The 15,015-nt window shown below is 39.8% G+C and overlaps 1 protein-coding gene across 1 annotated transcript in view; it reads left to right on the plus strand.

Moving 5' to 3' along the window:
* hmcn1 (hemicentin 1) overlaps positions 1–15,015 on the plus strand; it is a 79,111-nt gene that overhangs the window by 5,559 nt on the left and 58,537 nt on the right. The window contains exons 2-5 of the mRNA XM_054602116.1: positions 10,067–10,137; positions 12,079–12,237; positions 12,321–12,443; positions 13,617–13,788. Coding sequence (XP_054458091.1) covers positions 10,067–10,137; positions 12,079–12,237; positions 12,321–12,443; positions 13,617–13,788 — 525 coding nt within the window. The remainder of the gene's footprint in view (positions 1–10,066; positions 10,138–12,078; positions 12,238–12,320; positions 12,444–13,616; positions 13,789–15,015) is intronic.

Here is a 15,015-nt window from a genome sequence, read left to right on the forward strand (position 1 = left end):
CAGGTTAAAAAAAGAACTGTCTTATAAAGGCAGTTCACTGTGTCACAAACACACGTTTTTCTGCATGTCTAAGATGTGTTTTCCCTGTTCTGGGGCAGACATGTTTACCTGACCTATCCTTAACTCTTACCATGTGTCCACAGTATAAGCAGCCAGTCACTCCAAGTCCATTTATCTAGGAGAGCGCCTTTTTAATGCGGCTGTTACAGTTTGTTTTGTCCAATGCTTTGTAGTAGCTTGAGAAGGCTTGAGTCACAAAACACGTCAAATATGATTATGAATAACATACTGACCATTTTTATGCCCCTACAAAACAAATGTTGGTCCCAAGCAAGTCTTTCAAAATGACTGCCCTGGAATCCAAGGGGATAGTTTCCAGCTGCTGATTGCCAGCTATAACGGCTGCAGACATACGTACACTATGTTATATATTAGTATTTGCCAGTCAGCATTTTCTGTGCTTTATTACTCATAATAATAAGCAACAACCTCACTACTTTTACTGTTGGTCCTTTAATGAGGGCTTTCCCCAAATCAGCATTTTTTTATAGTCAATTTGGGCTCTAAAGATCGATGTCTAGACGTTGTTATTAAAGAAGGTTTTTTCTATGTTTTTAAGGCAGATTCATTTGATTTTATCGTTTTACGTCATACTTTCAAGGTCTGGAGGACTCATTTGGAAGATGTTAGATTTACGTCCATATAGATCTGGTGCCAGAGTTAACATTCCCATGGTTTGGTATGGCATGACCTCATTGTCTTTACTGTGTAAGCTGTTTATGTACATTTTAGTTGAAACATATGCAAGGTTTGAGCAGCTTGGCTGGTGTGTTCAGAGTGAAAATTACTCTCAAACCATTAATGCTAGTGAGATGTGGTTCTTCCCATAGAAACAGACAGAGGACACATATGTTTTTAGTTATTCTGTCTTGGCCACATGCAGTCATTTAATTGAGCTTGATGATCCTCGATCACATGTCATGTACATTGGGAATCTTCAGGACAGCAAGATAGCAGAAGAACAGTGGCTATACTTTATTTTCATTTTTTGGTACGAATTTGGAATACCAAATGAATTGAAAACATGCTGACTAATCAATGTCTTCATATTAACAGGGGATCAAATAAAAATGTTCTTAGATGCTCATTGTGACAAACCCACGGAGAATCCACAGCATTAGGAAGCTTTTTAATTGTTTTTACTGATTTGATAAACAGATACATTCACTGTACACCTACTTCCCAGCTCTACAGGGCAGACAAGTTCTGGGCTAGCTGCTGAACATAATGAAGCATTTAGCTCTAAAGAGCTCGATATTTCCCCTCAGCAGTTAGTCCTGACCATAAAAGAGGTCAAAAGGAGTGTGAATATTTGACTTACATGTGTCACAACTCTTACATGTGACACAACTCTTAATGAATACTAATATTGTTCGGTGTCTGCTGCATATGTGAATAGGAAAGTGTTTGCTAACACGTTCAATAATTATTGTTAGTTAATTAAACTCTGTCTACTGGGCCAGCTTTATTATACTGAAAAAGACCAAGCAGGCCATGGCAACCTTGTAAAAGTTTAATGATCCTATTAATCCCAGGACTTTAGGCTTACAGCCATACATTTTCAGTGACAGTATGCACTAGATGAGCTCATGGGTCGCTGTCAAACAAGAATTGTCAGTTTTAGCTTGCTGGCAGTGTTCTCAATGAGCTTCTGCCATGTGATGAAAATTGCTCTCTGGACGTGCAAGAAAACATTGTACCTGTTGTGCTTGATGCAATTAGCCCTCTCACATATTTGCAGGTACATTCTTTTCCCTTTCCTCTTCTTCTCGTCCTCTTATTTTTCTCTTCCAGACAAACTTGAAGCATTTACTGAAAGGCTACACAACTGGTGACAAGTGTTTACACCAGAGGAAATGACATACAGATAGAAACAAGGCAATAGAGGGTTGACTGACATGGAGGCCTGTGTGGTTTTTAAATGTGGCAAATGTGTCTAAACCAGACAAGTGTTTTGGGAATCTGAATTACAGGCTGGTCAGTGCCCTCTGCCCCCTGCCTCTGAGGGGTATGCATTGGGGGAAGTCATGTATCATTAAGACAATCTCAGAATGGTGTTTCCCAATGTTTTTTATGCCATAGCAAACTCTCTATTTAAAAAAAATCCCTGGGCACAACATACAGCCCTTATTCCCTATAATTATAGGATAATTATGCCTCAAACCTGAGCTTGTTTTAATGAACCATGTATTCTGTTTCAAATTGATGAAAAGTACATCCTGATCTCACGGAAAACTGGCTAACTTAACTCAACAATAATCTCCTTTTCCATATAACCAAACCTGGACAGGTCTGAATGCACTCTTGTGGCACACTGGTTGGAAGTCACTGCCTCAGATATCTGAGTGTGCGTCTGTGTGTGGTCGGCAGTGCTGATCTGCTCAGCACGCACAATTAGAATTTCCTCAGGAAAACAAAAGAGGCACACAAAACAGAAAACAACACCCAGTCACTTTTGACCACTCTGGAATTACAGCGTCACGTATAAAATACTTGGTCATGAGCTTTACAGTTTTGTGGTTGTTATATTGAGGTTGTTGCCATGTATTTTAAAGCCTTCAACTTAATCTTTTAAGGCACATTAACCCAATTAAAAGGCCACATTCAATCGGAGATGTAATTTTTTTCTCAGAGTGATTCATAGAGTCAGCATCAGCCAAGTGTCTGGGTTTTGTCCTGTATTTCTACGATGGAGACCATATGTAGATACGTCACAAGGTTCTCTGTGTGTTTGCAGCCTGTGCCAGTTTTTGCCTTTTCAATGAGAGGCATTTAGAGGCTAAACACTACCTGAAGCCTCTCTAAGCCACAGCTTTGTCTTTTTCATCCTCTTTCAGCCCTCCCACTCGTCCTGTTGTCAAAGCAAGAAAATGAGCTTATGTCTGACCTATTTGCTGTGATGCATTATGGGTAAGGGGGATGTTGCACAACACAACCCATCAGTTGTGGGGTCAGTTTTGTAAGATGTTGTTTTAGTGATGCAAATGTATCACTCCGCTCAGAAACCCCCACAAAAAATTGAAGTTAGGGATTTGAGAGAAATGAGTGCCTATACGTAGGGAGTGGGGAGGTGCTGAGCCGAGAATCGATAACACAGCTTTTACAACAATAATCATAAATCAGACCCAAACTCTTTCTCTCAGAAAAGTAAGTTGAGTAATAGAGCGGCGGTCAAATATATTGTTGAATTGGGGATGTCTTTTATGTAAAACATCTCCTTTCGAAAAGTGCTGAAGCATACTTTGCTCCAAACACAAAATCCTCAGTGTGTTTTTGAACTAAACTTCATAGCTCTCAGAAATATAAATAAAAAATATAAATGAGATAAATAAAACAAAACTCAATAGTTCAGAAAACTAAAATGAAATTCTGAAACAGTAGAGAAAAGTAAACTAATGTGCTTCAGGTGGATTTATTTATAGATTACTCTGCCTATTCACAGAGTTCAAGAGCATCGTCGACGAAGGTCTAAAGTCGACCTTGAGGACAGGGTCTCCAAAAATGATAACTAATTTCTCCTTGTGGTGCTTTTCTTTGAATATCATACAGGAGCACATACGTCCCATGCAACCAAGTCAGTTTTATATACACAGCCCCAAATTACAAATTTGTTCAGCAAACTCTCCACTAAGAGATTTATTTTGAATACATGCTATGTATTCTAACACCGCGCAAAATCTGTACTCAACACACTCGCCCTCCTTGCCTAATAGTACTCTATACTGTTTTGAGCAATAAAATATTCACTTACTTTTGCCCTGTTCTTCCTTCCACATTTGTTTGCTTTCTCCTCTTGTGGCTGGTGTTCAGACTCAAAGTCTAGGCGGCCACCCAACCACAAAGACAAACCAAATTCAACTCGCTTTTATGTTTTTCTTTGTAGAAATTTGCAATTCCACAATTCACATTATGTCAGATTATGGTAAGGATCACACTAAAAGCTTTGTCTGCTAACATGTGATACTGTTTATATTGATCCTCATTAAAGAAGTCTTTGTTGGGTCCAATACGATCAGTGTCTCTGACCCCACCCTGTCGTAGACCAGATGTAATGGAGCATCCAAAATATGATATCATTATTAAATTCCTTAACTGTACTGCCTATCATGCATTTATGACATCTCTTTATGAAGATCAGTGAGCGATAATTACATGCAGATGGCCCATGTTGACAGATATTTTGAAATCTTTTGTCGTCCACAACAACTATTTCATCAGTTTCAGACTTTAAAAAGGACGAGTGAGGTATACATGTGTGTGCAGGCCAAAACTGTTCAGTTACAGGAGAATATAGTTTTGCAAAGAAAAATAAAATGAACAATGTCATGTGGACTTTACACTCAGATGTTTTATACAATTACCTTTATGCTATTTTCTCTTTCCTTGAAAGTGGACGGTGACAGGAAAGATAGATGACAGAAACACCATTTCTTTTTACACAATTTCATTGTCTCATCAGTTTTCACACACTCACAGATTGATATGTATATACACATGTAAACATGTACAAACCCCGGCAGGAACTTCCATTTACTGCAAGGTCGCCGTGTTTCTTTGGTTGCATGAATGGCCACACCACAGAACCACACATCCCCATAAATGGCAAACATACATTTACACACACACACACACACACACACACACACACACACACACACACACACACACACACACACACACACACACACACACACACACACACACACACACACACACGTGGCACGCACTCAATTAAGACTTACCCTCAGGCTGCGTCCCCTTCTGTGTTCTGTCTCTGGCTCCAGTTATCAAGTCAGAAGGATGACTGGTGGAGGTTTCAGAGCTGTCATCTTTCTCTGGAACACGCTCCCAATGCCATGCATCTGGGAGGGATTACATGCTGTGTGGTTTGTGCATTGGTCGGGTCCCATGATATGTTTACGTGTGAAAGACTGTGTGTGATCATTTGAACTCATGGGTGCCATTATTAGAGATATGCAGTTTTGTGGCACATCATACCGAGGCAGATCCAATTGGGTCGAATGAAGTGAAAAAAGAAGGCTGTGCGCAGCTAGCAGAGTTTAGCTGCCTGCTGGTCCTTCTTTTTGTGTTGGTTAAGGGAAGAAATTTCTCTTTTACGAGTTCAATTTATTGTGGTTTGAAATCAAGCCTGTCGTCAGCTCTGTCGCTCCGGGCTGAACCTCAATAATTAGATGGCAGCTGGTGAAGTCAGTTAGGGTAAGAGATGCAGATCAAAAGAGCAAGGGTGAGGAAGAAAAGAGGGAGACACATAGGGAGGCACTGTAATAAAGGAAATAGCAAAAGGAGAGCTTTTGAATACAGTAATTTTGCATCAACCCAAAATGTGATGTTTTTATGCTGACAGTGATGAGAACATTGGCGGTCTTTGATGCATTACGGAGAATTAAACTGACAGCTGGTCGGATGTTGGAAGTAGTACTTGCTGCTTCAATGTATTTTCTGCGAAGCTACATTTGAATACTTTATTTGTTACATTTTTCTCAAACCTCATACTGCTAGAGAGGAAATGGATAGTACCATTACAAGTGTGGTTATTGTTCTGGAGCAGTGAGGACATGGTTGTGTCTCTGTCAACACCAGAAATAACCACTGCATTTAAATGACATTATCCTGTGAGAGAGGCAATAACCACTTCCTCTTCACTGTGATTTTCCTTTTTAAATAAGCAGCACATATGAACTTGGTTAAAAGCATGATCACACTTTTCACAAGGCTGCAATTTCCTGTTTGGGAAATTCTTTCATGCTGATTTCACCATTGTGTCTGAGCAAAGCTGGCCAATTTAACCAAAAGCAATTAGGGATTTATATCCTCATCAAAAAGGCAAGAAAAAAAAGGAAGAGGAATTAAAGAGAAAATAATGGAATAGAAAGTAAACATTTTAAATAGTAAAAGCGACCAGGAACTTTCGTTTTGTGTTGATTTTGGCGGTCCCTGTGGACTAAAGCGGTAGTGTTTCTGACCACCAGATTCCCTTTAAAGATCAAATTACTGCAGCAGAGTCTGACAGTCAGCCCCGTGCAATCCTAGTTCTGGTTCTCCAGTACTTCCCATCCCTCTAGCAACCCAGCAAGATGGCCTAGGCCTCCAGCAGGAGAAAGTGCTCTCCAACTTCCACTGGAGCTCTGACTGCAGGTCTAAGGTGCGACAAAGCCGGATCTGGGTCTCTCTACTATGTCCTGGTCGCTGCCAGAGGACCTGCTGATGTCTGAGCTGAAGGAGGTTTTGGGGAACTTGCTGGGTGCTGCAATGACAGGCATTAAGAATAAATATATACTCTAGAAACTTTAATAAAGTTAATAGTTTAATTAATGGAATTAAGAGAGACTTACCAATTAACAAAGAATGAATGTTAACAATTAAGTACTGCACATTGTTTGCACGGAGTGTACTCAGACCTATTTGGTTTTGTTGCCTCTTTCCAAGAAAAACATAACATTTGTGTGCCCTCTGTTAGGAGTGATGGCTGCTTATACTGAGGTCATTACAGAGCACTATGTTGTTTACCTTTTATCCATGGCATATTTGTTTGTGTTTGTGTATTCATTAATGTTAAGAGTGTAAATGGACTTGCGTGCCTTACCTCACATATGTGTCTGCAAACATGTTTACTCCTTTGTATGCAGTATGTATAGTACTGGACATTTTACTCGCACTGTGTGCTTTTACTCGCACCGTGTGCTGTTTCACATGTGTTTTCTCTGTGGGGCTGACATAGTGAATTATGCCTCAAAGCTGACAGTCAAGACAACAGCCACTGTTTTTCTGGCAGATTTTACCCTGAGTCAGCAGAATGACAGAAAGCAATGTGTGTTTACGGCCTCAGTTGCTGTTAAGTGCTGCAACAGCTACATGTTGTGGAACTTGACGGATTTTGTTGGACAGGGAGGCATATAACCCCCTTTACCTGACCATTCGTTTAGTAGGTAAAAAACTAAATACATAGCTCATTAAATCAGTTAGAAAAATCTGGGCACATTGGGCACATTTTGTTAATGCAAATCTTGGATCGGGAATTAACTGGTGCCTGTAAATAGAGGATAGCACACAGCCCTTTGACTTTGTTACTGCTGGTATATAAGAACAAAAGGTTTAGTTTAAAGATTCCTTAAGTAGCTGTTGGTCTGTATGTGCACAGCACTGGTTTTCTGGAGGTTTGTGATTAGGCGTTTATAAAGCAGTTGTCAGTTAGGAACATTCTGGTCTTTGCCTTCAAGTATGAAAAAAGAACAAGGGTTAATGTGATCACTGCCACTGCTATATAAACTCTCCCGACTGTGGCAGAAGATCTTGGAGGCACAGAGCATTTAAAGAGCAGAACTTTCCCAAAGTGTTGCATCATTTCATGGTCACAACTTTGAAGAAACGTTGGTTCAATGCCTCTTTCCATTATCTGTCATGTACCTTAGCAGCTCTCCTGACTTGTGTATTGCTGCCAGAACTCAGAATGTATTTGGTTGAAAGACATTGACAGCTGTGACCTTTCGATGCATTGGCCTTGGAATTCCTTGCTGCTGATGTTGTCAGAAAAAGAGAAATTCACTCCACAATGATTCCCAGCAAATTACTTTAAGTCAAGAGATGAAACTAAGTTAGCGATTGGGAAGTTGCCAAGTTTGTTCCATCCCATTAGACTTTGTGTGCGTGTTTAAGCTTGCACGTGATCTGCAGATGCATGCTTTTACAGCTGGCATTACGGATGAATGCTGTAAGACTATTAAAGTGGATTAATTTGTTTTGATCATTTAGGACTATATAAATTATATCTGTGTCAACAATTTACACAACAGATAAAGAAAAACAGGATGAGATGCAGGTCATTTTCTCTCTTTTGTTGTTACTTCTTGTCAGACTTTAGAGCATTCTTTCACTCTGACTCCATTCACTTGGCAATGTTCACACCACTAATGTGTTCCTTGTTGTCATGACAGAGAAAGCATTAAAACGATTTCCTCTGTGGAAGCCAGGATAAAGCATTACGATTTCCCTTATATGTGTAGTCATGTAAGCGGAGTAAATCTCCTGTTTCCTCACACATGTTTTTATATAAAACTCAGGTGGTAAATGAGAGCAAAAGCTTTTCTTTGCCTAAGAAGTGGCTGGTTTACTGTGCAAGGGCACCATTGGTTTGACTCTCCAGGCCTGCAGGCAAAATGTGTTTGTGGAAATGAACCTGTAATGATTTCCCTTCTCTCACCTACAATTCATGAAGTGCTCTTGTCCAAAGCACCTCATCCCGAACAGTTCCTCTGGACTGCTGGAACTGGGATGCTCCCAGGCATGAATGTTTTTAACTGTTCGACTTCGGCACTGGCACTGAAAAGGAGCACTCGTGCTCTGATTTCTAAATGTAATTAAGAGAGAGAAAATAATGTCAAAGCAGTGCGCGAGTTATCTTGATATGTCAAAGTCAAAGACTGTTACACAACTAGCGTTTGGAGAGTTAGGTTCATGTTGTTTCTCACTGTTTATAGGTCTTATTAGCTATGGTTTTCCAGTTGGCTGGTGCAAAGAGGTTCACTGTAACCAAAAAACAGTCATGGGAACTTCTCCCATAGGGAAGGAGATGTCAGCCTTTCCATCTCTGAAAAGTTTGGCTCAAGATCCATGTTCCGTTCAGAGCAGCCAGACACATTTCCATGTTAGTTTTAAAAAGCGTCTCTGATCGCCCCAAATGTTCCTTCATTCTCCACCTTGAGGATTTACAAGGATGCCAAAATCTGTCAGTTGGAAAAAGGCTTTTTTTTTTTTCTTCCTGTATGGTATTATAGAAATGAAAAGGGCATACGAAGTGCTTTTCATGAACAAAGGTGATGCTGGTTGCAAGGAAAAGAAAATAATTGTGATTCCTCATCGCATGGGGTGTAAAAAATATGTCAAACTCAACAAACTTAAATGTTTTACTTTAAAAAAACATGGGCTTGAGACAGAAGGAGAAAAGAAGGTTCTCAATGATAATTATGTTTAAGGAGTCTCAGCACTCCACTAAATTTAGGGCCTGGCCTCTCGACAAAATTTAAGACTGTTGTAAAACAGTTCAAACTGTATCCTTTTTCAAAAGTCAGGGATCCTTTGTAATTGCCCTCCCTTCAACAAGGGAAACCTTGTTTTCCAATGTGCTTGCATGTGCAAAACTGCAGTGTGTGTGTGTGTGTGTGTGTGTGTGTGTGTGTGTGTGTGTGTGTGTGTGTGTGTGTGTGTGTGTGTGTGTGTGTGTGCCTACGTGTGTGTGCTTTTTGCAGCCCCTCATCAGGCTCATTCCACAGCACAGCTGCAGTGGCTGAAGTCATACAGTTTGACTCAAGAAGTGGCTTAGCAGCTCATTAACGGATAGAACAAAGTAAGCTGAGGAACAGCAGTGACTCCCAACACTGGCAGAGGAACAGAGCACAGGCCATGTTGTCCCTATCTAGAGGTGGTGCTCTACTTTCATGGTACAGTGAAAGATGGCCCCTCTTTGGGCAAATCCTAAGCAGAAATTTCGTTAAGAACATTACAATAACTGAATGAAAAGGTCCTTCATCTTTAACCAAAGAAGTGCCAATAACAATAGGAATGACAAGGAGAATCGTGACGATTAGTCAAATAATCAATTAGCATCTTTGTCAGCTATGTTGTAAAGTATATATTTTCTAAAATTTCAAATTTTCATCATCATTATCTTTCTTGAGATAACATTTTAAGACTATAATTCCAACCCTCCTTGTCATTGGTCTTGTGTTTTTCCTTTATCATCTCATCTGTCAGTCTAGAATTATCTTCCTCACATTTCCCTCTTTCTTTCTGTTAGTTAAATATATCTCCTTTCCGCAGTGCATTTCAAATTGTGACATTTTAATCTGGACATCCGACACGTCTGCCAAAAGCAATATTTGGCTAAGGATAAGAATTTAGGAAACAAAAATGCTTCAGTTATTCATCAGATGCAGACTTCCGCCTGTGGCCCTATTAATCACAGAGCCTCTTTCTTTCTGTCTCTTTGCAGAGATTGGACCTGTAACAATCACAACAGACCCCAAGAAGTTCCAGTATGAGCTGAGAGAGCTGTACGTTCAGGTAGGTTCAGTGATCTCATTCATCAAACCAAGGCACAGCAGCATCAGGTCATCTGGCCTTGAAAAAAGCAGTAGAGTGAGGTCATACCAGACGTCTGGGTAGGAACATTTGTTAGCTGATTGAGACCAAGCCTGATTGGTAAGTCTACATTGGACGTTGATTTTTTCTTTACTTTTACAAGAGATTTGTAATAGCTAGGGGCTCTAACACTCATGGCTTTGGTCATATGTTGGCCTTGCTGTTGCGAAAGAAAAATAAAACTTCAACCCATGTTTATTTGCCTTCCTGCATCATTACAAACAAATGTTTAAACAAAAACAGAGAACGGCTAGACAGCTAAACAGAGACTTGCCAAGTTTAAATGTTTGTGTAATCACTTGGAGAAAGAAAAGAAGTTGTGCAGAAGGAAGTTAAGCAGAAACCCTGCTGTGTGCTTCTTGAGCAAATTTGAAAAACTGCAAAGCTGGTACTCTTCACGTCTACGTATGACAGAGATACGGATGGACACGGACAGAGAAAAGTAGCATTCAGAGGTCTGTCCTTTGAAGAAAAAGATTTTGGCAAGTGTCTGTGCATCCTTGGCATGAGCTTTAGTTGATCTGGTGTGCGAGCGTGTTGTGTGTAGAATGGAAGAGATCCAGTTTCCTCTCACTTGCTGCTTCATTCCTGAGTCTGTTTTTTCCTCCCATCACCTCTTCACCTGCACAACCCAGAAGAGGTTTTGGCCAGAGTGCATGGAAAAGATAGTCTTTGGAGTTGACATTTTTCTTGAAATTGAAATGTTTAAGGGTGAAGATGTCAGGCAACACTTCATATATTTCAGTCACAAGAACAAAAGTGCACAGCGAGGTTATCAGGCTTAGTGTTGGGGTCAATTGGGGATTAGGAGGGTGAATTTTTGTTCAGAGGGGAGATGTTGGGGTTCAGGAGAGACAGAGGATTCCTGTCTCTTCACCTTCCGCCCCCTTCCTCGGCCAACAATCATGGGTCACTCCATTCCAGATGTTACTCTTGGGGGTGATGCATATTAGCTAGCTATTGAACCCCTCAGACAGACAGAAATGTGTCTGCTGGAATGCTGCAGAGGACATTTGTCTTTGACCCCACCAACAAGACAAAGAGTCAGACCGAATAGTGAATGAGAAAGATGGATCTGACACTCACAGTCACACATACCGTCACACATTTTATTTAACTATGTTCGTTACGGCTGTCAGTAATGGTCAGCAATGTCAGGAATGTCACCCCTTGGTCTATTTTTAGCGGCATATCATTGAAAGCTACAAAGTTCATGGATGTGTTGTTTCTACCAATTCAATTCTATTAATCTATACAGCGTCAGATTATAACAGAAGTTATCTCGAGACACTTTTCATATAGAGCAGGTCTAACCTGTACTCCAGCATTTACAGAGACCCAACATTCTCCCATGAGCAAGCACTTGGGCGACAATGGACATAAAAACCTTGTGTACAGGTAGAACGGGTAGAACCTTTGGCAGAACCAGGCTGTAGATGGGGACCATCTACCTTTTGAGAGAGAGAGAGAGACATACAGAGATGTACAGCAATTACAATAACAGCACAACAGCTATGATGATAATATAAATAGGACTTATGACTGTAATAATAGTAGCGGTGGATATAATAGGATGATACCACCAGACATTCAGTCTTTTTTAAGACATAATATTGGTTCTATTTATGTGCTATAATGCTGATTGGAAAGTCTGTCATCATGGACTTTTCACTGATGCTGCTAAAATACCATTGTACAGGTATACCTAATAACATGGCCGTGTATTACCTAGGACTGCATACTTTAACTAACACTATAACTAATTGTTCTGAATAAATCAGAGAACGCTGTTTGTGGCTCACTAACTCAGACATGTAGGTGTACATGCACACTATTTGATGATGATATCCTTCTCATTCTCAGGGAGGCGGGGACTGTCCGGAGATGAGCATTGGCGCCATTAAGATTGCCTTGGAGATCTCCTTGCCGGGATCCTTTATTTACGTTTTCACGGACGCCCGTTCCAAAGATTACAAGCTGACCCATGAAGTTCTGCAGCTCATTCAGCAGAAACAGTCACAGGTTTGGATATTACTGCAGTCTTAAGCACATCATATACAGGTTTAGAGATGAAGAGGTCACATTTTTATGTATGGTGTGTGCAGGTGGTGTTTGTGCTGACCGGAGACTGTGATGATAGGACTCACATCGGCTACAAGGCTTACGAGGAGATCGCCTCCACCAGCTCTGGGCAGGTCTTCCACCTAGACAAGAAACAGGTCAATGAGGTAAGAGTATCACTGAATGGAAACTGCACTTCAGCTCAAGAGGAACATGCTTTAGTCACAGATTTCACATATCAGCTTGGCCTTTGGTTCTGCCCTTAAGCTGTGTAAATTTAACGTCAGTAGAAGGTTTTACTGCCCTTTTCTATGTTATTTTGCTCTGTCCATGTTCAAGTCTGGACTCTAGATCAAATGTCCTGGAAACATTTAATTGATTGATGCATACCGTAGCTCTTTTTAACCTTTCCAAGAAGTATAAATCAGCAGCCATGGGCTGGGCAGTGCTTCAGAGCCTGAAGTTTGAATAATATTGCTATTTTATTACTGTAAGATAAGAGTCCTCATTAGTGAAGGAAGGGATTCTCGATTTTGAAGAATTTTCTGTAAGACTGCATGAAGGTCTTTTGCATTTCTCTTTAAATCCATTTTTTGACCTTTTCTTTGTTTCTCTCACATTGTCTTTCTGTTACATTTACTAATAAGCAGCGTCATTTCCACTTAAAAGATTTGCAAGATCAAATCCAACACAACTTTACAGTCTTTCCCACAAGGTCAAATTTCGTAGGAAGCAAGGAAGTAAATTAGAAATGCAATTTTTAGGTAACAATAGTTTAAAATATCTTGACCATGGTTTGGTTTGTTTGCGTTGTTAATTCTAAATAGGCTCGTGTCTTTAAGGAAAAAATGGATTCTAATTCATGACAAATCAAGAAATTGTACTTTTTTTTAAAGCCTTCAGTATATTTGAGTCAAGTCAATCGTTTTTCTTTGTGCATCCAGCTTTACCCTAAGACTTTGACTGTGCTGAATCATTTTACTCTCACGTCAGAATGGCCTGGTTTACATATTAGGGGTTAAATAGAGTCTATGTATGGGTCTGACACAGTAGCTGTTGAGTTCTCCATAGGGACAGGGGGGAAACGGGAGCGGCGGGTCACGACCTTGTGTGCAGCTGAGGGGGTAAATGTGTGTGTGTCTTAGTTGGTAGCTTATTCATATTTGAGAATAAATAAATGGACTTTGTTAAATATTGTTATTTTAAATTGTTAAACATTGTACTTTTAAAATAGAGTACCTTATCTAGCATCTATCGCATTGTAGAGATAGAGTACATTTGCCATTCTATAAAAGATTTGTTTTTCCTCCATTCTTCACACTTCCTTCCTTTTACTGTAGGTTCTGAAATGGGTGGAGGAGGCGGTGCAGTCATCCAAGGTCCACCTGCTGTCCACTGATCACATCAATGGGGCCAGCAACACTTGGCAGATGCCCTTTGACCCCAGCCTCAAGGAAGTCACTGTGGCTCTCAGCGGCCCAGCACCTAACATCGAGATAAAAGACCCCCAAGGTACGATAAGTGTTAGCATACATAAACAGTTTGTTGTGGGTTTCCAACAAAATCTTCACAGATTGATGTAGTTACTATCACATAATAGAAATGTTTATACAGAGGGTGACAAGGAAATAAAACAAGATAGATAAGATAGAAAGATAAAAACTGAAAAACTGGAAAACATGAGATGAGAAACATGAGAAAATGCAGATCTCTCAATACAGGATAAGAAGGCTCATTGAATGGTTTGATGAGCATGACAAAGATTTAAATCATTCATTATGGTCACCATTTCTCAACCCATCTGAACATCTATGGGAGATTTGTAATATCGTTCTCTCCACCACCCCATACTGTGAAAACACCGGATGAGGGAATAAATATCAGTTAGACTTAATGAGTCTGTGACAAGCTGCATGGAAGTCGTTGCATCTGGTCGTGGTGGCCTGACATCTTACCGAGCCACTTTATGTTGGATTTTCTCTAAATTTGTTGCTCATCTATATATAAACTAACCCATTAAATTGTATTTATTGTACAATATTTGGTTATATACTGATATTGGGTATATTAGCTATGATTTATGTTGAATATGAATAAAGGTGTATGAATATAAGTGTTTTTGCACATTTAATTTAGTTCGACCAGTCATAAAAGGCCATTTTTCCCATGTGAAAGGAAATACTATTGCAGTAAAAAAAAAAATACTGTAACGCAGAAAAAATCACTGTAAAAAACACAAAGAAAATCTGTGTGGTGGTTATTCACAGGCCTTGGATGTTGTTGGCTTAGATTATGATACAAACAGTGATAATGCAACATCAAAATACTTCCAGTGCACCTACAAAGGATTGTGAAAGCAGACAAACTATTTCAACAGCAAGTGTTATCTTCAGGTCTTGGTGTCATTCTCTCCAAGTAAAAGAGAAGCTTTTTAGACTATTTTGAATTAATGTTTCACAATAATACAGGACGAGTTTGAAGAACAGGAGGACATTTTACTTTTAGGAACTGAAGTTAACTGTAGAAGTAGAAGTACAGTTCACAGACCAGATATACAGAGTACACGAAAAAAATCTTTGTAGGACTGGACTGATTCCAACATCATCTGGTGTCCACTAATTTAGCATATGGTGTTTAATTCACCTACAGTATGCTGTGGATGCTAAAGACATATCCTGCATCTATAAATGTTGATAACTAACATTCAATACTCTATATGTAACTTGAAGCCATGATTCA

The sequence above is a fragment of the Anoplopoma fimbria genome, chromosome 8 (genome assembly GCF_027596085.1).
Source record: "Anoplopoma fimbria isolate UVic2021 breed Golden Eagle Sablefish chromosome 8, Afim_UVic_2022, whole genome shotgun sequence".
Taxonomy (NCBI): Eukaryota; Metazoa; Chordata; class Actinopteri; order Perciformes; family Anoplopomatidae; genus Anoplopoma; species Anoplopoma fimbria.